General features: G+C 40.9%; 1 protein-coding gene across 6 annotated transcripts; it reads left to right on the top strand.

The window, feature by feature from the left end:
* The first annotated feature begins 10816 nt into the window (after positions 1-10816).
* itga6l (integrin, alpha 6, like) lies at positions 10817-24741 on the top strand. 6 transcript variants are annotated; one of them, XM_058798615.1, is made up of 28 exons: positions 10817-10975; positions 11579-11619; positions 14867-14932; positions 15068-15263; positions 15459-15586; positions 15738-15829; positions 15948-16185; positions 16344-16454; positions 17213-17429; positions 17559-17764; positions 17847-17938; positions 18224-18351; positions 18919-19008; positions 19088-19152; positions 19325-19476; positions 19561-19704; positions 19799-19914; positions 20238-20394; positions 21010-21093; positions 21201-21280; positions 21401-21475; positions 21819-21921; positions 22281-22457; positions 22583-22690; positions 22855-22965; positions 23779-23877; positions 24002-24127; positions 24307-24741. In XM_058798615.1, exons 2-28 carry the CDS (start codon positions 11592-11594, stop codon positions 24355-24357), a joined length of 3240 nt encoding a protein of 1079 aa, XP_058654598.1. In that variant the 5' UTR covers positions 10817-10975; positions 11579-11591; the 3' UTR covers positions 24358-24741. The 6 variants fall into 6 exon arrangements, with proteins under 6 accessions (XP_058654598.1, XP_058654603.1, XP_058654600.1 ...); XM_058798620.1 differs by having other exon boundaries at positions 15063-15263; XM_058798617.1 differs by having other exon boundaries at positions 15025-15263.

Raw genomic sequence — 24741 nt, 5'->3', positions numbered from 1 at the left:
AGCTCCGGGACGCCTGCCGCAGATGGCTGCTGGCCAGGGGAGGCGACGTCGAGCAGATCCTCGAACGAGTGGTGCTGGAGCAGTTCATTGGCTGTCTCCCGAAGAAGACGGCAGAGTGGGTCCAGTGCCACCGCCCGACGTCGCTAGACCTGGCCATCCAGTTGGCGGAGGACCAGATGGTGGCGTGCCCAGGAGTCGGCGAATCCCTGCCAGCTGTTTCTCTCTCTCTCTCTTCCCCTAATGTTTCCTCTTCCCCTCGTCCTGTCCCGCTTCCCAGGTCCCGTCCGGGCATTCCTCCTCGGGTTCAGCTCGAGGCATTGGATAAAAGCTGCATGGTTCCGGTTTGGTGCGTGCACGGGGATGTGGTGAAGTACCCTCTAATGTCCGCACCTAGTTAACCCTCTAGTTAACCCGCACCTCCGACATCCGCTGATTTTGGGGACAAATTGGCCAGCTTTTAGTTAATTATTGGGGTGTTTAGGTGCGGATGTCTCTTGTGGAGAGAGAAAGCTGGAGAATGGAGTGGACGCGCAGGTGGGAGTGGCTGAACCGGGACTGCGGGATACTGAGCCGGGGGAACGGAGTGCGGATGAGAGGCTAATCCTCCCTGAACGCGATGATTTTCCCCTGGAACAGTCCCAAGATGAGTCCCTAAAATAGGCGTTTGAACGAGTCCAGACCATCGACGGTCAGCATCTCCAACCTGCCCGTCCACTCTCCTATCCCTATTTTGCTGTTTTAAAGGATCGGTTGTATCGAGTGGCACAAGACACTCAGTCAAAGCAGGTTACAACCCAGTTGTTAGTGCCTAAAAGCCGCTGGGAAATGCTATTCCAGGCGGCTCACTGTAATCCGATGGCGGGACATTTAGGGCAGGCAGCGACACTAAATCGTCTCATGGCCCGGTTTTTTTGGCCGGGCATTCACGAGAATGTGCGCAGGTGGTGCACGGCTTGTCGTGAATGTCAGTTGGTGAATCCACCGGCCTCCCCAAAAGCGCCATTGCGCCCTCTTACTCTAATGCAGGTCCCCTTCGAAAGAATTGGTATGGACCTCATCGGGCCATTAGAACGATCGGCACGCGGGCATCGCTTTGCATTAGTACTGGTGGACTATGCAACCCGATACCCTGAAGCAGTGGCGCTTCGCAACATTTCAGCGAAAAGTGTAGCGAACGCACTGTTTTCGTTAATCTCCCGAGTGGGAATCCCAAAAGAGATTCTCACTGATCAAGGCACGGCGTTTATGTCACGTACGTTACGCGAACTGTACAAATTGTTGGGCATTAAATCGATTCGCACCAGCGTCTACCACCCACAAACAGACGGACTGGTGGAACGATTTAATCGCACATTAAAAACATGATTCGGAAGTTCGTCCATGAGGACACCAAAAATTGGGACAGGTGGCTGGAACCCCTCTTGTTCGCTGTGCGGGAGGTCACGCAAGCCTCCACGGGGTTTTCCCCCTTTGAGCTTCTTTATGGGCGTCAGCCCCGCGGGGTGCTGGACGTCCTGAGAGAAACTTGGGAGGACGGGCCTTCTGATAGCCGAAATGAAATTCAATATGTGCTGGGCCTGAGAACAAAACTCCACACTTTGGGGCGGCTGTCAATGGAGAATTTGTTACAGGCCCAGGACCGGCAGAGCCGGCTGTACAACCAGGGGACCAGGCTACGTAAATTTGCACCGGGAGAAAAAGTACTTGTATTGCTTCCTACGTCTAGCTCTAAATTACTCGCCAAGTGGCAAGGACCCTTTGAGGTCACACGGCGAATTGGGGATCTTAATTATGAGGTAATTCGTACCGACAGGAACGGGGCACATCAGATTTACCACCTCAACCTCCTCAAAAAGTGGAGTGAGGCGGAGTCAGTGATGCTAGCGACGGTAGTGAGTGGAGAGGAGGATCTCGGGCCAGAGGTAAGCACCAAGCCACAATCTCTAGCTCTGGCCCCTGGCGGGGACCACCTCTCACCCTCGCAGCTCGCTGATGTAGCCAAGCTACAGGCCGCGTTTGTGGATGTGTTCTTGGCCCTGCCAGGGCGAACCAACCTCATACAGCACCACATAGAGACCGAGCCGGGGGTGGTGGTTCGCAGCCGGCCATATCGTTTACCTGAACACAAAAAAAAGGTAGTTCAGGCCGAATTAGAGGCAATGCTAGAGATGGGAGTAATAGAGGAGTCCCACAGCGATTGGGCGAGCCCGATAGTTTTAGTACCTAAAACGGACGGCTCTGTACGGTTCTGTGTGGATCATCGCAAGGTGAATGCTGTGTCGAAATTCGACGCATATCCAATGCCGCAGGTTGACGAACTGCTTGATCGGCTAGGTACAGCTCGATTTTATTCGACACTGGATTTAACTAAGGGATATTGGCAGATCCCCTTATCACCTTTATCCAAAGAAAAAACAGCTTTCACAACGCCGTTCGGATTACACCAATTCGTTTCGCTTCCGTTCGGGTTATTCGGGGCGCCGGCCACGTTTCAGCGCCTCATGGATAAAATTCTGCGGCCGCATGCAGCATATGCCGCTGCATATCTGGATGACATTATCATCTATAGTAACGACTGGCAGCGGCATATGGGGCATTTGCGGGCCGTTCTGAGAGCGCCGAGGGGGGCCGGACTGACGACTAACCCGAAGAAGTGTGCGGTTGGGCGTGTGGAGGTCAGGTATCTGGGCTTCCACTTGGGCCACGGGCAGGTGCGTCCCCAAATTAATAAGATCGCAGCGGTTGCGACCTGCCCGAGACCCAAGACCAAAAAGAAGGTGAGGCAGTTCCTGGGGCTGGCGGGATATTATAGAAGGTTTGTACCTAATTATTCGGACCTCACCAGCCCGCTGACTGACCTCACTAAAAAGGAAGTGCCAGATCCGGTCCAGTGGACGGAGCTGTGTCAGCAGGCTTTCACCCAGGTAAAGGCTGCTCTGTGTGGAGGACCGCTTTTGCACTCTCCTGACTTTTCTCTCCTCTTCTTGCTGCAGACAGATGCGTCAGACAGGGGGCTTGGGGCCGTCCTGGCCCAGGAGATAGGAGATAGAGGGTGAAGAACGGCCGGTGCTGTACATCAGTCGTAAGCTCTCTAAGAGAGAGACAATGTACAGCACCATTGAAAAGGAGTGTTTAGCGATCCGGTGGGCTGTTCTCACCCTCCGCTATTATCTCCTGGGACAGGAGTTCACCCTTTGTTCGGACCACGCGCCCCTGCAGTGACTCCACCGCATGAAAGATACCAACGCGTGGATCACCCGTTGGTATCTGGCCCTCCAGCCCTTTAAATTCAAGGTGATCCACAGGCCAGGGGCTCAGATGGCTGTAGCGGAATTCCTCTCCAGGAATGGGGGGGGGGGGCTGCAGGCCGGAAAGCTGCAGTGTCCTGCATTGTTAGAGACTTGTAGTTCCTCTTCAGGAACTCGAGCTGCGTCCAAGAACGCTAGGGGAACGCTAGGCCATCGAGGTGGTCCCTCCTTACGAAAGAGATTCCGGGTTCTACAGCCGATACTTCATAGTTCCCAAGAAGGATGAAGGGTTGGCGTCCCATTTTAGATCTGCATCAGTTGAACCACTCAGTCAGCAGACTGAAGTTCAAGATGCTCAAACAGGTCGTGTCTCAGATCATGTCCGAGGACAGGTTTGTCGCGATCGATCTAAAAGACGCATACTTCCATATCTCCATCCTTCCCACTCACAGGGAGTTCCTGAGGTTTGCTTTCGGTGAGCTCACCTATATCGGGTTCTTCCTTCGCCTAACACTCACCACGCACTTTTACAAAGTGTGTGGATGCCGTTAGCTCCGTTGCGGCTACAAGGCATCCGCATATCCACTTTGGTTGATTCTTGCTCTATCAGAGCAGATGGCAGCTCAACATCGAGATGTTGTTCTTGCTCACATGAAAGTGTTGGGGTTAAGACTGAACGCCAAGAAGAGTGTGCTTTCTCCATTACAGAGAACCACTTATCTTGGTGTGGTGTGGGATTCGACCACGATGCAGGCACGTGTGTCCCCTGCTCGGATCGAGTCAATCCTCACAGCAGTCAGGAGAGTGAAAGAAGGCCAGTCACTCAACAGTGGTGGCTCAAGACCAAGGGGTTCTCCCAAGGGAAAACCGCTTCACATGATCAAGGTCACGTGGTGGTGCCTCGTGCCTTAGACATGTGGAGACATCCTTGGTTCTTGTCTCAGGGCCTGGTGTTGGGAGCTCCGTGTTGCTGCGTGCGCTAGCGGCGGACGTGTCCCTCACCCTGCCCGCAGTCTGTGGAGTACTCGCCGTCTCATGTGGCACTTCAACTGCCTGGAGATGCTGGCGGTGTTTCACAGAAACACTTTCTCCCAGACCTAGAGATCGCGGTGTTGGTGCGATAGCACCGAAAACACTGCGGTGGTCTCTTACATCAACCACCGAGGAGGTCTGCGTTCACGCCCCCTGCACAGGCTGGCGTACCAGATCCTTGGGTGGTCCCAGGACAAACTCCTCTCGCTGAGAGCAGTTCACATGCCTGGGCATCTCAGTGTGGGAGCAGACATCCCGTCGAGGCAGGGGCTGAGGCCCGGGGAATGGATGCTTCACCCTGAGGGGGTGAAGCACATTTGGAGAGTGTTTGGCCAGGCTCAGGTGGACCTCTTCGCTACTCAGGTAAGTATACAGCGCATGTCCCCTCTGGTACTCTCTAAATTCATCCAGCTCCACTGGGGCTGGATGCCATGGTACAGACGTGGCCGATGGTACAGATGACATTTTTCCCCGATCGCTCTGCTCCCGGGAGTGCTGGCGAGAGTGCGCTGGCACGAGGTCAGTCTACTTCTGGTAGCACCGTTCTGGCCGGGCCGAGTATGGTTCTCGGACCTGATTTCTCTCCTTGACGGCTCTCCATGGGAGATTCCGTCAGGAGGATCTCCTCTCTGGCGGGGTCTGTCACCCCGCCCGAACTGGAAGTTGTGGGTGTGGCCCTGAGGGGCACAGCCCATAACTTCCGGTCTCCCAACCGAGGTTGTTGAGACCTTCCTCCAATCCAGAGCTCCCTCAGCGAGGAAACTATACGCCTTGAAGTGGAACTTTTCACTTCTTGGTGCGGAGACCGCCAGCTCGACCCAGTCAACTGCCTGACTGGTACAGTTCTGGAGTTCGTGCGGGCCTGTTCCTCCGCAGGGTTAACCCACTCCACCCTGAGGGTTTACGTGGCGGCTATACTGGCCTACCGCGCCCTTCTCGGTGGCCTTTCAGTGGGTAGGCACCCCCTAGTTACATGTTTTCTCCAAAACACAAGGGACTTGTACACCCTGAAGTGAAGTGTCACTTCATGGTGCAGAGGTTGCCAGCTCGACCCAGCCAACTGCCCGTTTGGTACAGTTCTGGAGTTTGTGCGGGCCTGTTCCTCCGCAGGGTTAACCCACTCCACCCTGAGGGTTTACGTGGCGGCTATACCGCCTACCGCGCCCTTCTCGGTGACCTTCAGTGGGTAGACACCCCCTAGTACATGTTTCCTCCAGAGGCTGAGGCCTCCGGCCAGAGAGCATTTGCTATGTGGTGGATCAGGATGCTATTCCATAGCCTCGAGTCCTCTGCTCTCCCCTCTTGGGGATCAAGACTCACTCTTCAGAAGTTGGCCTTGGGACGCAGGCCCGCTCACCTAGCCACCTGTGGCCTTTTTTCTCTCGCCCTAGCTGTGCTCCATACACACTAGGCAGGGATTTGTCAGTCTGGCGGCGTGGGGATCTCGTTCCCCTAGCGTTCTTGGACGCAGCTCGAGTTCCTGAAGAGGAATGTCTTAGGTTACGTATGTAACCCCAGTTCCTCGAGGAACGAGACGCTGCGTCTCAAGGCCATACTTCCGGCATCCCTGACGGTTGCTTCATTCCTGAAGCTGACGCCGGTTCCACCGCACGTGCTTTTATGTCTCCTGGCCGTTACGTCACCCGCCCGTGACGTCTCGCCCATCCTTTGGACAGATTACATTTGTATCAGAGCGTGGTCACGCTGGAGGCGTTCCCCTAGCGTTCTTGGACGCAGCGTCTCGTTCCCTCGAGGAACTGGGGTTACATACGTAACCTAAGACATTTTCTGCCATGTGGTCGGATTCACATCTTTCAACTTTTTTTGTTTTTTGTTTAAGCATGTCCTTGACACAAAGAATCTGGGCAACAGATCTTTTCAACTTGTACCAATCTGAATTATAATTGATCAGTTTGCTAACAGCATCTGTGTTTTCAGTAGCACTACCAAGATTCACTGAAACTGAGTGTTTAATCTCATTGTCATTCTCTTTTATCGACATGTCATGAATGTTGTCAGGCCATCTACTCTAGTTTTTTGAGAAAGGAGGGACCAAGGATCCAGTTTGTGTTTTTCAATAATTTTTTGCAAGAAACTCCCCTGAATGCAGCATCAGCTGGATTTTTTGAAGTACTGACATACCTCCACTACTGTGGCTTGGTTGACTCTCTTATAATGGCAATTCTATTGGCAACAAAGGTTTTGAAACAAAGTTTTTCGTTGTCAATATGTAGCGACTGTCTCTAACTATAATTAACCCAACCAAAATACCGACTACGCCACCTTGGGAGTTTCACCCAAGGAATTATTCCCCAAGGCAACACACAGGTTCCCCACCCAAGGCAGTTACCAATAATAGGAGACACAGGCTTCCGTACAAAATTACAAAATTTTATTTTAGGAAAGACAATCAAATAAAATGCAGCACAGACAACCCACAGGGCTGCAGTCTTACTTCGGGATAGACTAGGCCAAAGATCAATTCCTATTCGTACACACGTACAACCCCGTGCACATGGCAAAGCACTGCAATCCGTGAGAAACACCAACACCACAAAAGAGGCTCTCGTCCTGAGTAAACCTGGAGCTCCTGGGGGAAACACACACACACACACACACACCATCAAAACAAATACAAAAAAAATATTAGTATCAATAATATAGCTGGATGTTACAACCAGACAATTAAATATATCAAGGAAAAGTTCCAATTAAACTAAATAAACAATTATCAAAATCCACCTCAAATTAAATCAATAAACCAAAATTACTCAAAATAAAGTTACAAAACCAGCTGAAGAATCAGCCACAGCAAACAATATTTCAAGCACAACAAAAACAAAAAAAATAGGTTAAAAAAAATAAGCACGCCGCAGCAGACAAACAACCCAGCCAGGAGGAACGGCAGCGTCCCAGAGGGGAGTCGCATACCTGAGCTACCGGTGTGAGACGCTTATATACATGCGTAGCACAACGCCAATTACTGACATCACAACTCGCAACATAACGCATTCCACAAATATATCTCAACAAAGTTGTACTGTCAGTCCAAAATACAGAGTCCAGTAATTCCATTTCCAGTACATCTTTCAACATCTTGTCGATGTTCACAGCAACCACTGCCGCAGTCAATTCCATGTGCGGAATAGTGGTTTGTTTCAGTGGTGCTACACGGGACTTCCCCATCATGAAAGCACAATGTGCGAGTCCATCAGCATTTACCAACCTGAGGTATGAGACAACTCTATATCCCATCTCACTTACGTCTGAGAAATGATGAAGTTGTGCTGTTGTTGTAACTCCAAAGTCAACTGGTTTTATGCATCTTGCCACACTGAACTCAGACAATTGATGCAACTCTTGTAGCCAGGCTTTCCATCTTTTTGCAAACTGTTCAGGAATGTCATCATCCCATGCCAGTCTTTCTTTGCACAGCTGCTGCATTAAGATCTTTGATGGCAATATAACGGGTGCAAGGAAACCTAAGGAGTCATAGATCGAATTTGCAATTGACAGGATTCCTCTTCTGGTTACAGGTTGTTCTTTCAAACTGACCTTAAACTTGAACACTTTGGCAAGTTCAACAAAGTTGTTTTCTTCCAGACTACTAACCTCCATGTCAGTGAGCACATAGCTTTCTACTCGTTTCTTTGAGTTCATGGTGCTTAACATCATGTCAACTTTTCTGCCTTGGTCTTGCTAAAAACTCAGTGCAGAAAGCACTTCTTTCTTCAACTTGGTTCCTTGAAGAGACTTGGTAATGTGTTTCTTATCACCTGCCAAAGCATTCAGATCTCCAAAGAGTGGATTTGATATTACCTTTGCTTGTCAGTCAAAAAATTCCACCAACTGTACGAACTTGGCTCTTCTTCGCTTGTACTCCTCATACTCATAGGCGTGGGCCTTCCATCTTTCATGCAATTTGTAGGGCAGTTTTGAGATAATAATCCTCATGTTAATAGGATTATCTAACTCATCCATGTATTCAATGTCCTCCATAACAAGTTACTAGGAACAATGAAAAAGCACTTAAAGACTTTCCATCCTCTGATTTTATTTCAGGCCATTTGAATGCCTTTTGCATCAAAGCTGTCGCAATTTTTAACTCATTTCCAAACCTCTCATGTAACAGTCTCATTGCTTCTGCATAACCACAATGTTCTGGCATATGCTGACAGCTCTTCACAAGTTCTCTAGGCTCTCCTCTAGTATACTGTTCCAGAAAGTATAACTTATCAGTTCTATCATCAGCTCTGGATTCAACAGCATGCTCAAACACTTTCATAAAAGACTTGAACTCAAGTGGATCTCCATGAAACAAAGGAACATCACGCTGAGGTAAAGAAGACTGCCTTTGATTCTTCACAAGAATTTCTGTGATATCTGTCTGACGTTGCATCACTCTCTGAAGCTCAACTGTATCAATATTATGGCGTGAATTCTCATCGTCTTGGGTAGACCATTCCTTTACAGTACTTGATTTCTTAGGTCTGGCTCTTACAGGTACACTTGACTGGACTGCGTCATGACGTGGTGACACTTTGCTATTCTTTGATGATACACTATACTCATCCTGCTCATAATGCTCCAATTTGGGAACATCTGCACCACTCAATTTGGTGACCACACTTTGACTGGCATAATGTTGTTGTTCTTCACAATCCTCCTGATACACTTTTATTTTTGCTTTAGACATTGCAAGAGTTGTTTCTATTTCGAGCTTTTCCATTTCAGCCTTCAACTCTGCTTCCTTCATTTCCAATGCCTGCCGTTCTTTCAAGGCTGCTGCTTTAGCCAACAAAGCTGCTCTGTTAGCTTCTTCCTTAAGACGAGCTGAGGATGCTGTAGACCTTGAGGACTTTTTGGATACAAATGTCACTCCACTTCCAGACTTATTAGAAGTGAGTGTCTTAGACGCCACCATTGACACACTGTCCATTGGCGACACTTCTTTGTCACAAATTTGAGACATCTTATGGCTGTTCTTAACTTCCTCAATCCACAACTACTTTTTCCATGAATTTTTTGCAGCACAGCATTTTAGGCTGATACCAGAGGTCCTGATCAGACTCATGCTCTTCCTCTTTTAAGTACAACAACACTGAAGCATTGCTTTCAACAAATTCTTCAAACAGCCTTTTGTAGTTCTTAAACTGCTTAGTTTCAACATCATTCAAATTACAAGCATTTTCCATGAACTGTTCAATTTCGTTGGATTTTGCAGTTAATTGTCTCAACTTGCCTCTTCTGGCGTTGATCTTGTTGAGAAGCTTCTCTTCCAAACCCTTGATGGTGAGCGCCCTCCCATGCTCAGACTCAGTAATAGCAGCGTCATCGTCGTCTGCCATTTGTGAACTTCACTTACAAATCCACTTTGAATTACTTTCAACACTTATTGCAAGTGATAAAAGATAACTAATCTTCCTTTATTCATAACACCAACATGCGCGAAACTGCACGACATACTATTTTGTGACATCACTACGAATGACATCACTAGACTACGAAATGTCATCACTAGACATGCGCAGTAACAAACCAATATGAACTGAAAAATATAGAGCACAATATAACCCAAAATAATCATGATAATCAATTTAAAATAATGAATTATAAAATATGGCTCTTACATTAGTCGTCACACTCTTTCTCCCATTGAGGTTGATTATAGCGATTCTCACAATTCCCAACTTGACATGGTCCACAAGCAGGCATGCATGGTAGTCCATATGCCCTGCAACTGCACCGTTGTGTTCGGCAGGCAGTTGTGCAATTACAGTGGATCATCTGCAGGAGGCTTTCTGGGGCAGCAGCCTTACTGGTCATAACTGGCAGGAACTGTCCACCAGTTTCCATCCCCAATCCACTGTGTTCATGTCACCTTCCTTTCCAATCCACACCATGATCTGGAAGTAAACTCTTTGGCAGTGGTATTTGGTTGAGGACTCAGTTGGAGGCAGACGTTCTGGGGTAACAAATGATTTGGCGGTAACGATCTTCTTGCTAAAAAGGTTGTAGCGCAAAGAGGCAAGTGAATCAGTACTCTTTCCACCAAACAACACTGCCATTGCCTTGGTCCCATGGTCCTCTATGACATTCCTTGCTTGATGTGGGAGCAGAAACACATTTGCACAGGACTGGATGGTTGATTCACCATTCACAAGTTTCTGGAATGCTGTCTGTTTCACGAGTTCACACTTACATATATTTAGCACGAGTAACGTAATGCGTATTTGGCGAGTATGGTAATACGTTGTTGGCGTGCTGTCCTGGGGAAGGGCTCCGAACTCGGGAATTGCCCGAACCCAGAGTACCCCCCCCTAGTGTGTTGAGAACTTTAGTGATAGTGGAGAAGGGGGGGTGCTGATTAGCTGTCAAATGAATGGAGGTATGTCAGCTGTATTTATACCCGTGTGTTGATTAGCTTGATGGCGTACCACTTGTGTCTAATTAGGCTAAGTATCTGACGTGCTCCTCCCGAACTTTGTTAATGAAACATCGTTTGCCAACACTAAAAATGCATGAAGCTGTATCACCTCCTGTGAAGGCGTGAATAAACAGCAACTGGGAAAACAAGTCACTACCCAGGACTTGTTTCATCTCACTGATGTTGTACACTTTAGTAGCTTTGGACTTGTCTGAATGAAAATAGAGGCCTCTATTGTTCGTCCCAGCATAGTAGAGGAGAAGAATGAGTAAGTCTGTATCCTCCCCTATCAAGGTTGTGCGCTGATGTTCTGAGGCCTTGATTGCAGCTTTGACAATGTCCACGTCTGCATCATCTGATGCATTGATAACAGTGCAGCCCTTTCCATGCCAAGTGGTGAACCAGGGAGCCACCATCAAGAACATAATTATCAGTTGGTAGGATGGAATGCAGGACAGATTTGTTAGATTTCTTGCTTGAGAACTCAGTGGCTGCCTGCACTAGTTGGGGCTTGTTGTATGTAATCATGTCAGTGCTCATAGAGTATTCATAGACCCAGAAAACATGGGGTTAGACACCAAGATTACTTGGATAGGTCAAATAATGAAGGAGTTAGGATATTTTAAGGGCTTCCTGCCCATCTTGGACACCATCTTGGACACCATCTTGAAAATTACACCTTTCTAGTGGTCAAACTTTGGTAAACTTTTAGTATGTTATTAAGGACACCTAATACTACAAAAAACAGCTGAGAAACCTTTTGTTAGAATTTTTTTAGGGTTAGGTGTTTTTTTTTTGTTTGTTTGGTTTTTTTTTCTTTCATATACAGTATGTAGCCGCCTATAGTTGTTTCTGCATCTTTTTCATACAGTGCAAGTTTCTAAATGAGACAACCAAGTGAGAGGTGCTCAGGTAAGATGATGAATTTGCTGTCTATATTAAAAAGGAATCTTTACCTTTATTAATGATTTAAATGTCATTTTGATTTGTTTAGACTGCCAAACTAGGATGTTTTGTTTTGTTCAGCTCCAACAACAATTACTGTTAGCTTTCTAATTTCATGTTACTTTTTGAAATTAATAAGCGAATAAGTGTAGCCTATATCTATGGCACTGTGGTTTGTTTTATACTTAGAAATGCAGTGAATTCAAATACAAGTCAATTTTATAATTTTGGTAACCTTTTCTCTTCAGAACACTGATGATGAGAATTTGACATACGCAGCCTTGCGATTCAGTCAGAGAAAAATTAAATCTGGTGGGAGGAGAGAAAAATCTTAGCAGAGCTTGAACATATGATTCTTTATATGTTCAGTAGTTATTGTCTGCCCTGTTATGCTGTATATAATGAATATAAAATGGTGAGTTGTATAAATATTGAGTGTATTATTTATCAGTTTGTTTCATTGAGATTATTTCCGTTGTAGCAGAAAGCTGGATTAAACTGGACTGAGCAGTTTATTTTATCTCTGCAGGTTGTATTGGCCACATTACGTTTCTAAGCCGTCATGTGGGCTGGTGATAGGTTTAGGTGACGACCACCAGAAAGGGGTCAGTCATTTATCTGGTTGAAATATGGCTGCTTGCAAGTGAGTGGATTAGGCACACTTTTTAAAAGTTTAAATTGATGAGAAATACAGAACACAATGACTTTAATTCAGTATTCTGAAACAGGAACGCTTATAGTTTCTAACAGTGAATAGTCAAATATTCCTCATAGCATTTGGAATTTGTGCAAATGCAGATTATACTCGCATTACTTTCTTCTTTTTGCACTTGTATGATTGTGTTTTTTTTTTTATTTTGGGTCTGGATTCAGACATTCTGTAGACATATTCACCATATTACTTGGTGACACTTTTACAGTGTTCCAGTTTTGTACTCAGAAACAATATTTGAGTATGTTACAAGTTGCATGCTATTGTAGTTGAGTTAAGATTTGTTTTACTTATTTGTTTGTAACATTTTCTTCCGCAAAATAAGGAATTAAGAATGTTTCCTCGCCTTGTAACTTGCAGCATGTCCAAACCCTAAACAAATTAAATATTTAAGTAATTTTAGTAATTTCCGAATTTATAACTTATAGATTTCCTCTCAGAGGTTTTTTTTTATTTTAGCATATGCTTGTATTTAGTCTATACACGGTATGCCTCCTCAATGTGAACTGATAGACTTTATCTGTAATTATGTATGGGAGGGTTAAAATTCAGTGTCAGCTTAGGCTCCACCTCCATCACATGGCTTCTAGAGTTTCAAAATGTGCTTTTGTATGTGTGTTTGCTTGTCCTGGGTTTCACAGGCAGGCCATTATTATATATTATGTATTATATAATTCATATGAGAGAAATAGACACCACACAATAGTCATGTTGTAAAAAATCCATCCCCTATCTGTGTATGAACATGATTAGTTCTGGCTCTAAAATGCACTAATAAATGATTTTGTATATCTTGGGACCATCAAATGTATCAAAGTGTCAAAGATAAAGATGCATCAATCTATGTTTGTGTTCAGTGTGCAGTGTTAGAATGCACTTGCACTTGTGTGAGTGGATGTGTGAGTTTTTATGTGCATCTCTGTGTGCAGGAGTGCATCTGTGCTTAAACGTGTGAGCGTGTGTATGAGGTATTGTACAGACTGTGAGACCTGTTATTTTAAGCGGTTTCTCTGCACCGCTCTTGTCCTCCTGTCACCCACCACCCTTGCTTAAGTTACCCATGATCACTCATATCTACCGACTTACACCATCCTCAGTGGGTTTCTCAGTAAACAAGTCACTTGCCGCAACAGCTTTTAAAATTTCCACAGGATGTATAGTTATTTTTGCCACTGTGAAAGTTAGCAGCGCTCAAATGCATGTTGTTATTTAAGGGAGTACTCAAAAAGGTCATCTAGGAAGCACTTAATCAAGGATAGTTTTATGTTTATGTAGTAACATTACAGTTGCAACTAAATTTATATTGCATTTAAAAATACTTGTATTAATCTTTTAATGGAAAACCTGTTCTGTGTTGATTTTTGAGTGGAAATGAATAAATATGCTCAACACTAAAACTCTGTGCAAAAGATACAGTCGAGCCTAAGTTTTTATTTTTTAAAACTATATGTTGTATGACATGAATGATGATGTTGTTGTATGATAATCAGGAAGACAGTTTGTGAGACCTTATAGCTCTCTGTGCTAAAACCACAATGATTCACAATAAGATCACTGTGTGCAGAGACAAAAACTGCTGCTCGGTAGTGTGATTCAAAACAATGACCATACAACTGCTGTTATGTTCAGACTAGTTTTCACACATGGAATTTGTCACAAAATTAAACTTCTTATCTGTAACTTTTTTTTTTTGTATGTTGATTTTAAAGAGCTAGTTCAAAATGCAAATGAATTGTCCAAACCGAACTACATAAAAATCATAGTTTTGGTATAGCTATTGTGTGAACATTAACATCCATTCAGACCAAATTCAATTATTATGATTTAGATTTTCAAGCATTAGATTTGAACCTTTTACGAGTTTTTTTTCCCTCCTTTTCTTTTTTTTTTCATTAATATCAAGATAGGACAAGTTGTCACATTTTTATTATTAATGTTATTATAAATTAAATTTATGCTAATTTATTGTATTGTTCATTTTTCCATGAAAGCCTATAAATACTGATTAACGACAGTTTCTATTGTGACAAAATACCCCATAGTGTGACAACTATGTCCAGCTACTGGGGCATGTTGTCACTGAAGTCAACACACGCCCAGTGTACTGTATAATTTAATTCTAACAGCTGTGGCCTTTTCCTTTTCTTTTTCTTGTGGCTAAGTCTGTATATTCAACCTGAAAGAAATAGATCTCTTCAGTATTCTTCATAACACCGTTAATCTCAAGCGCCATCTATTGGTTTAATGTAAATTGTGTAATTAATATGTCCAGACAAATCAGATTTGGATTATTTGGATTAAGATAAATAGCACAGTTTCATTTGGCGACGAGATAGATATATAAGTTTTACAAAGGTGTGTTTTATATATATATATATATTTAATGATGGCTCTGTGGCTTCCATGCCGTCTACAGAAGTTTCATTTATCTATCCCAACTGCACGTGTTGATCTTTCTCATTTGATATATTGCCCTGTTGTAACATGTTGATTCTTATCTAGAACTTGACTACGCCTGCCAGGCAATGATTGAGGATGAAAGGGCATGTGTGCAGGTTTCCTTTACAGGTAAACATTAACTCTCCTTACTGTAGTTGGCCTTATCCCCACCCTGAGGATAAGGTTTATATAATGTGTCATATCGCCTCGCCCTCCTGCAGCGGGAGTTTTTCTTCTGGGTGATATTACGATCTCTCAGTCCAGATTCAGCTCCAGAGAGGTCCATCATCATGTTGTTCAGTCAGTGGGCTCTCCTCTTGACCGTGTGGATTCTTCGTGTGGAGGTTTCATCTTTTAACCTGGACACGCAGAACGTGATGAACAAGCGTGGAGAAGCTGGCTCTTTGTTTGGGTTTGCTATGGCCATGCACCATCAGCTCAAACCTTCAGAGGAGCGAGTGTGAGAAACTTTTTCTTATTATATATTTTATTTTATTATTATTTTTTAAGCGAACAAGTGATACATGTTTAAATTCTAACAGATACAAACTGTTTTGAACCTGTAACAATATCTATATATCTATCTATCTATCTATCTCTATCTATCTATCTATCTATCCATCTATCTATCTATCGACAACATTTTCATCTTCAGATTGCTGATTGGAGCTCCTCATGCTAAAGCATTGCCCAGTCAAAATGCCAATATATCTGGAGGTCTGTACAGATGTAAATTCACAACAAAATCTGATAATTGTGAACGCATTTCTGTTGATATAAAAGGTTGGTTGTGCCTTACTTATTGTTACTTTAACGCATATTTCTAATATTTTATCAGTCAGCTGCATTGCTGAATAATGAATAAATACGTTGTTTATTTTTTTGATAATGCAAGCAGTTTAAGTATCTTAAAGACCTTATTCTAATTTTAAAGAACGTCCCCGAAACACTCCTGGGCAAGATTATAGAGAAAATCAATGGCTGGGCGTCCGTGTCCGAAGTCAGGGACGAGGAGGCAAAGTAGTGGTAAAGAATCAACTGGTTCTAATTTATCGTGAAAACACTTTAAAGTTGACCTGTCAAACTCTATATTTTTGTACATGTAATAGCTTGATGTGTAAAGTCTATGTTCTGTTTTATCTAGACTTGTGCCCACAGGTACCAGGATTGGAGTTTTGACAACCGGCGGTTATTGGGCAGATGTTTTGTCCTGGAACAGGACCTTAACTTGGTGACGGACGGAGAGTCCACAAGAGCTATTTGTAAGAATCGGGCACCAGATAAGCACAAGTTTGGCTACTGTCAACAAGGGGTCTCTGTAGCATTTTCCAAAGACAACAAATATCTTGTTTATGGAGCTCCAGGAGCATATGAATGGAAAGGTACTGCAAAACTTTATAGGCGGGTGGTCTTTTTAGTGATAATGTAAAACCTTTATTGAATTGTAGTCATTTTTTAGAACCCATTGTAACTTTGTAATTCTGTAATGTTGAGTATTACCTTGCAGTCTATCATTTATAATCTCTTTTTCACACTTAAGGCATTGTGCACATGGAGCCTGTTGATAACTTCTCTATAGAGACATATGAAACGGGAGATCATAATCAGCATCAACACGAGCTTATTCCTGTGGACATCAGCAGCCTTTTAGGTGATTACAGTCAACCTCTTGAACTACTGTGTACCAGAGACCAACGTACAGTACAGCTGTACTGAATGCAGACCTATTCAAAATAATATATTACTGTAAATATAGATGCTTCATCTTGTGTGATGCAGTAGTTAGAAATGCGTTAGAATGCATCAACAATTATAAAATAACGAGGAACACAACTTGATGCACCAGGGAAACACACTGTAACATTCAGAAGTTCCAAAAAAAGGCTAAGCAGCAAAAATCGACTCATTCTAAACATACTAATGTATGGACCCCAGGGGAAAATTCTCTTATGGTCATCAAGGCTGTATTTATTTGATCAATTGATAAATATAGAACGAAATAGAATTGGTTTCCTATTTTAAAATACTTTAAAATATAATTTATTTCTGTGATGCAGCACTGAATTTTCATCAGCCATTACTCCTGTCTTCTGTGTCACATGATCCTTCAGAAGTCATTCTGATATGCTGAATTATTATCAGTGTTGTGCAGCTTAATATTAATTTGGAACTTTTAAAGTATATTAAAATAGAAAACTGTTATTTTAAATTGCAATAATATTTCACAAAATTACAGGGTTTTTTTCTATATTTTTGATCAAATAAATGCAGCCTTAATGAGCATAAATCGAAACTTTTTTTACTGATTTTACTGATCCCAAACTTTTGGATGGCAGGGTATGTATGCTATGACACTTTTAAATCTGAAATCATCTATTTATCAACAAGTTTTCTTTTGTTTTCTGTCAGGCTTTGCTGTCGATACTGGGATGAACCTAATGAAAAAAGGAGAGCTGAATGTTGTGGCCGGGGCTCCGCGATCAAACCACAGCGGGGAGGTTTTGCTGCTGAGACCAGAAGAAAAGGCAGAAACAAGGAACCTGAAAACTGAGTACATCCTTCATGGCCCAGGTTTGGCCTCCTCCTTTGGCTATGACCTCGCTGTTCTTGACTTAAATGGAGATGGGTGAGTCTTCACTTGACAAGTTACAAAAATGACAAAACAGGATGTGATCGTAAAATTTCTTATGAGTAATAAAGGCATTATACCTTTACAACACAGTTGATTAGGAAGTTAATGTCTGCAATGCTTCAGGTGGGATGATCTTGTTGTGGGTGCACCCGAGTTCTCCAAAATAAGCATGGATGAAGATGTAGGAGGAGCTGTGTATGTTTACATCAACCAAGGCAAAGGACAGCGCTGGAACCAAATCAAACCAGTGTGTCTATATGGGAAAAGGGACTCCATGTTTGGACTAGCAGTGGCGCATATTGGGGATATCAATCAAGATGGATACCAAGGTAGAATGAAAGGTTATTTTTACTTCAGCCTTGGGCCTCAGCTTTACAGTGCATCTGATAGATGATCTTTTCTGATTAACAGATTTTGCGGTGAGTGCTCCTAATGAGGATACAGGGAGAGGTCGAGTCTACATATATCATGGATCAGCTGCAGAGTTTCGTCAAAATCCAGAGGTTTGTAAAAGTAGTCACATATGTATAAACTTTAGCTTTTTTATTTATTTTATTTATTCATTTATTGCATTAGAGTTTGAGTTAAAAATACTTTGAATACTTTTTATAACTATATATATATATATATATGACAAAATAATGTGAAAATTGATATTATATTTCATTACATTACATTACATTATTACTCCCAGAATGAATCATTATGGAGATCTTCTATTTCCTTTTGCATTTGAAACTCAAACATTTTTCAAAGTGACTCTATGTTGAAGCAGTCTCTGTTTATAGGTTTTAGATGCTGGAGACCCTAGTATCAAATCGTTTGGTTATTCTTTGGCTGGAAACATGGATATAGATGATAATGGCTATCCAGACCTGGCTGTGGGTTCACTTTCAGATAGTGTTCAAGTTTATAGGTTAGATGTTTCCTACATTCATAAAATCGTAGATTTAAGGTTGATCAGATGCATTCATATAATTCCTGTGAAGTGATAGAATAACCAGACACACCCCACATTATAAAAATACTTTTATTAAGTATCATTTTGTAGGATCTGAACATTTCAGAATACTAAATTATTTATATTTTAATTAGTGCTGTCAAACAATTAATCACGATTAATCGCATCCAAAATAAACGTTTTTGTTTACATAATATATGTGTGTGTATTGTGTATATTTATAATGTATGTATAAATACACACATACAGTATATATTTTGAAAATATTTACATGTATATATTTATATTCATATAATTTATATTATATATAAATATATTTAATATATAAACATAACATATTTTTCTTAAATATATACTTGCGTGTGTATATATATATATATATATATATATATATATGCATAATAAATATACACAGTACACACACCTATTATGTAAGCAAAAACATTTATTTTGGATGTGATTAATCGCGATTAATCATTTGACAGCACTAATTTTAATATTTTTTCCATTTCTTTTTTAAAGGAGTAAACCAGTGGTAAACATAGAAAAGACCTTAAAATTAACGCCGAATACTATTGATTTCAAGGCTCAGGACTGCAAGAGATATCCATGGTGAGATCTATCTACCTATCTATCTATCATCAAAATTATTTTGTTTTTAATTTTTAATTTTATTTTAATGCATTTTTAGCAATATTACAGCTCAGTCCTGCTTCACTTACACTTCCCAACCACCCACATACAATCACAAACTGAGTGAGTCCATTCCCTGTTCTCTATCCTGCATGCTTAAATATCAAAACAAAAATGAATGCCCCAGAGCAATCTTTATGAGTCATTCCAAATGGGTGTGTTTGATTAGTTATAATATAACTATTTCTTTGAACTTTTTGTGGCATTTGAATCCCATCTGATCACCTTTCTGCAGGGATCAAGTACACATTAAAGGCTGATACATTGTGGATAGAGAGGGGTCTTCGTTCACGAGTGGTCTTTGTGAATTCTGAGGATGCACAGGGATACCAGGAACTGTCTGTCCAAGGCAAACAAGAGTGTATCCAGACCAAGCTCAGGCTGCTGGTACTATCAGCTCACACTCTGATTTGCTGGTTTTAAGAATTACAAGTGAGAATTCATGATGAAAACCATTTTATTGTGTCTTAGGGAGATATCCAGGATAGGTTGACCAACATTTTCATCAGCCTGTCGGTTTCTTTGGCGCCTAACAATCCAAAACAGACAGTCAGAAACCTCCCTGGCTTAGAGCCAGTTCTGAACGCTCTGCAAGAAAATGCAACCAAAGCAGAGGTAAATTGCAAAATCTCCCATATCACTTGTATTGCTTTAATATTTACCGGTCTCAAACATGGCTTTCTTTATCACGTAATATTTTGTCTCCCAGGTCACCTTTAGAAATTCTGGCTGTGGAAGTGACAACATCTGTCAGAGTAATCTGCAGCTCGAGTATAGGTTCTGCACCAAAGGCCAACAACAAGACAAATGTGACCCTCTAACCATGTAAAACCATTGTCTATGTGGCTTGTGCATACATGATTTAGGTTTTTTCTACAGCTCAAAAATTGCACATGATTGATATTTGGCATTAAGTTTGTATAAAGCTGGTGTTTTGTTGCTGTAACTGCAAAACATGTACTGACACATCTGGACCTCTTAGTTTTAATATCTCAGGGGCAATGATCTATCACGTTATGTGGGAATTCGCAATCTAATTTGTACATTAGCTACATATTTGGCACATTTTGTAATGTAGGCTTTAAAAGAAAAGAAAAAACAACCTTCCTTGGCATTCCTGAATTTGGCTGTATCTTTGTGTATTGAAGGGAAAATGATATTCCTGTCATTTCTCCTGGTGATAAGAACATTGCCCTGGAGGTCACTGTAACCAACATAGGTGGAGACGATGCACACCAGAGCCAACTTTCTGTGGTGTTTCCAGAATTTCTGCAGCTGTCATCAGTCGAGCCGAAGAAGAGTAGCGTGAGTGTCCCATTTTACTGAAAACAAATTTCTGTGCAATTCTTGACAAATTTGTATCAAAAGGCCTGACTATGTTTTGTTTTTTTACCATAATGCAGTCACATTTGTATAATTCTCTGTTGCATCAGTTTGGAAGGACTGTCATATTCAGGCCTAGACTTGTACGCACAAAACAAAATAGAATGTCGGATTTTAAGCGGAGTCTCAAGTTGTTCCAAACAACTGTGTAAAGTATTCCCTACTGTCCTAAATTAAACTGTATGAACTAAAGAAAGTTTCAGATAACTAGTGGTGCATGTTAGCATGCTAAATAAAAGTTAATAGTTTTGGTTCTTACACATTGTAAACGTTGTCCACACACCTTGCAGACTTGTAATTACCAGTATTACTGTCTTTAAAATATATATTATTTTAATAATTTATCTTAACAATATATTTATCAATTTGTCCATTTTACTCACTTAACAATGACTGAGCAAAGTGAAGCTAACAAAATGTTTTTTTCATTGAAAGAACTCTTAAATTAAGAGTTTTAGTGTACATTCTTTCAGATTTTGCATATACGTAGGTGGTGTTTGTTTTCAAATACCTTTTTTTTCTTTTATCATGGTGCAGGAAATTCAGGTGCAGTGTAACCCAAATGAAAATAAAACAAAGGCTGACTGCCAACTTGGAAATCCTTTTAAAAGAGACTCAGAGGTATGAAGAGTAATTAAGATTTTACTCAGACCATCTAGCACATTTTCAATCTGTAATCAAATCTGTCAGCCTCCTAATTCAGGTTCATTTCTTTTCAACACTTTCAGGTTTCATTCTTCCTGATACTTAACACAGAAAGGCTTTCCTTGAGAGTAACAAGCGCTAATGTGACTATGTTGCTAAAAACGTAAGAAGACTCTGGCTTTTATACTTTTATAGATGTAGTATAAAGGTTTATAGCATGAAGAACTTTACAAGCTAATGGGTTTGGAAGTTTAAATCTTTTACTATTTGTTTTTGGCAATAGGATCAGCATTCAAAATATCCCAGTAGTCGTTGCAGAAGCAAAAATTATCTTTGAACTGCATCTGAAAGTCGCTGGGTAAGTCTTGTTAATATTGTTAATCAAAAATGTGCATAAGGAAATTAATACTTTTATTTACCAAGGACACATTAAATTGTCAAAAGTAACAGTAAAGACATTTATTCATTTCAAATAAATGCTGTTATTTTGAACTTTCTATTCATCAAAGATGGTCAAATGAATGTAGCCTAGGTGAGCATAATGTCAAAAACACTTTTAAAATCTTACTGAACGGTAGTGTACGAGCATTAATGTGGATTCCGCAATGATTGTGACTGAAAGTTCTTGTGATTTTTAAAGTATTTAAGATAATCTGAATAAGAGAATTCTTGTTTTTTCCTGATGTATTTTGTCTTTGTAGTCTTGCTAAACCTTCCCAATTATTCTTTGGAGGAGAAGTAAAAGATTTGAAAGCAATGAAATCAGAAGATGATATCGGCTCTTCGGTCCACTATGAGTTTAGGGTTGGTGTTTCAGTCTCTTTAAAGCTACAATAATGAATTACTATGCTTAATTATTCATTATCATTAACCTTAATTCAATCTGGTTTAAGCTCTTTCAATTTCTAGACATAATAAATGAATGATAATGATATTTTGCAGATAGTAGGCTGTGTATTAGCATATTTATACCTCAGTTCAAAATCAATGTCGGCCCACATCTGGCCGACACTGCTTGCTGTCTGGGGCAGCAGCTTGTCACAGAGAGAGGTAGTGCATCTCTGTCTGTGAATGTACAGTATTTGGCAGTATATTTTATTTACAAAACGAGTCCACTATAATTAAAAGCCTGTTGATTTTGTGCATATGTTCTTCTGTGTCAGATCATTAACCTTGGTCGGCCTCTGAAGTCCTTCGGTTCTGTTGTGCTGAACATTCAGTGGCCAAATGCAACCAAGAAGGGAAAACAGCTCCTGTACCTTGTGCAGATCAAGGATCATCGAAAAAATATTATTCACTGCACGCCAGCAGAGGCAATCAACCCACTCCGATTTATCAAGGTAGTTCCACATAAAGTTAAATAATGATCATTTATTAACTTTGCAGCTCTCTGTATTTGATATATGATAAATTCCTTCTGGCATTGTGGGAGAGGTCCCTAATGTTTCCAATGCTCACTCTTTAGGCATCATCTAGAGGACGGCGTGAAGTAGAGCATGAATCAGGCTTGAAGGCTCTTGCCTCTACTGATTTTTTTCCCTTTTTGGACAACAAACGAAAGTATAAAACCCTGGTAATTCCACAGTTGATTTTATACAGTTTCATTGACCAGAACTTTTTCTTTTCACTACTATCAGTAGTTATACTAGTGTCTTTAAAATGTATATTAAAGGTTTTAAGGTACTTAAGTTTGTCATTCTTGCAAATGTTTTTCTTTCTTTCATGTTGCCGCCCCAGACATGTGCTGATGACTTAAGATGTGTGGCGATAAAGTGCCCTCTTGAGGAAGTGGACAGCACTACAGCCGTTGTTCTTCATGCACGCTTATGGAACAATACTTTTCTTGAGGTACAGTTGCTGCACTTTTTTCTGCAGTATAAAAATGTATAAATTAAACTAGAGCTAAAACTGAAAGGGTTACTAGAATTTTTGATATTTTCAATTTAAATTTAGTTATAGTCATTTGATCTACACTTAAATTTTTTTTTTTGCTGCTAGCTCAGTCTATGTTGATTAATCAAGTTCTGGTAGCAATATGAAGTGTTATTGCCAAATTATAATTAACTATAAGAGATTTGTTTGAAGTAATTTTGAATTAATAAAGTACTTTTTTTTTTTTATTATTATTTTTTTTTTACATTGAATGGTTTATCAAATGCTTTCCTCAGATTTTTTTTTATTTATATTTTTATTTATTTATGTGATGTTTTGTTAGAGGACTTAAATTAAATAAGTTCACTCTGATTTACATTAAAAGGGATAAGAATGAAAGACTATATTCAGTTTTTCCAAGTGGGTTGTCAGTCACTTTTCTCAGATTCTTATGTATCTGTCTATCTGACCATATTGAGGAAGTAAACACAACATAAAAAGTAAAAACAATAAAACAAACGGAGCAAGACAAGCAGCCAACATACCACAAGGTGCCATCTTGTTCCAATTGTTCCTTCTATATCTTTTTTTTTTTTTTTTTTTGCTAGAGGAATTAAACAAGTTCACAATTTTTACCTTATTTTTATCAGTCGTCTTAGTTTTTCAGAGGACTCTCTTTTAAGAGGGCATAATTTAAATGGTTTGGTCTGTCAATCGCCTTCCTGAGACTGGATAAATTTGTTGGGTTTTACGATGTGAGCATGCTGACAAGATGTTTTCTCTTTACAGGAGTATAGTTCATTGAACTACTTGGATATTGTACTGGATGCATTTTTGACTCTTAATTCGACTCAGAAGAATATTGGGATGCAGCCATCCAATACTAAGGTTAAGTGTCCTGTAGATTAGTACTCGTTTACACCATTTTTTATTTGATTGTTCAGTAGTATAGTGATAAAAAGAGTGCAATGTTTAGACAAAACTAACTGAAATATTTCTTTGACTAATATAGGTGAAGCTAACGGTTTTTCGTGAAAGAAAGCCTGCTTTGCTCAGTCGAGTCCCATGGTGGGTCATTCTACTCAGCATATTGACTGCACTGCTTTTACTGGGTCTTCTCTTCTACCTGTTAAGGAAGGTAATGTGACCCTCATCATCTCTAACCTAATTTGAATATTTGGTTTACCAGAAAGATAGGCATTAATTAATATCGTTACATTGTAGCTAGAAAGGCTGAGTGTAGTTGCATGTGTTTGCATACAGAGTATTAATTTGCTGTGATTTTTGACTTATTTGTATTGTTTTTTTGCTCCTCAGTTTAAATGCTTGAATTGTGGAATGTGTGCTAAAGAAAAGAAGGTATACTAAGAATCAGGACAGGAACATATGACAACCAAACAGAGTTGTGTCTTCTCAAGAAGATGGACAAACAGTTTTCTGTGGAGATTTTATTTTTTCTTGCAGAGGTCAAAGAATGTTTTTTTTTTCTGTCTTTTTTATGTTTTTTATGTTTTCTGTAAATAAAAGTTTGAGGATTAATAACTAAATTATCTACAAACAAAAAGTTGTAAGCATGTTGTATCACTAAGGACAAATGATGCTACTCTGCTTATATCACATTTGATCGTTTGTCATCTTAAAATGTTAATCATGAATCTGACTATTTAATGCAGTGAAAGAACAAATTACATTTACATAGTAATGTGCACTGTCTGTAATATTGTTGGTGCTACAGTAAAATTTCCTTTTGCG

The sequence above is a fragment of the Onychostoma macrolepis genome, chromosome 14 (genome assembly GCF_012432095.1).
Source record: "Onychostoma macrolepis isolate SWU-2019 chromosome 14, ASM1243209v1, whole genome shotgun sequence".
NCBI classification, from domain to species: domain Eukaryota; kingdom Metazoa; phylum Chordata; class Actinopteri; order Cypriniformes; family Cyprinidae; genus Onychostoma; species Onychostoma macrolepis.
Note: the sequence above shows the minus strand (reverse complement) of the source record. Positions and strands in the feature narration are given on the sequence as shown.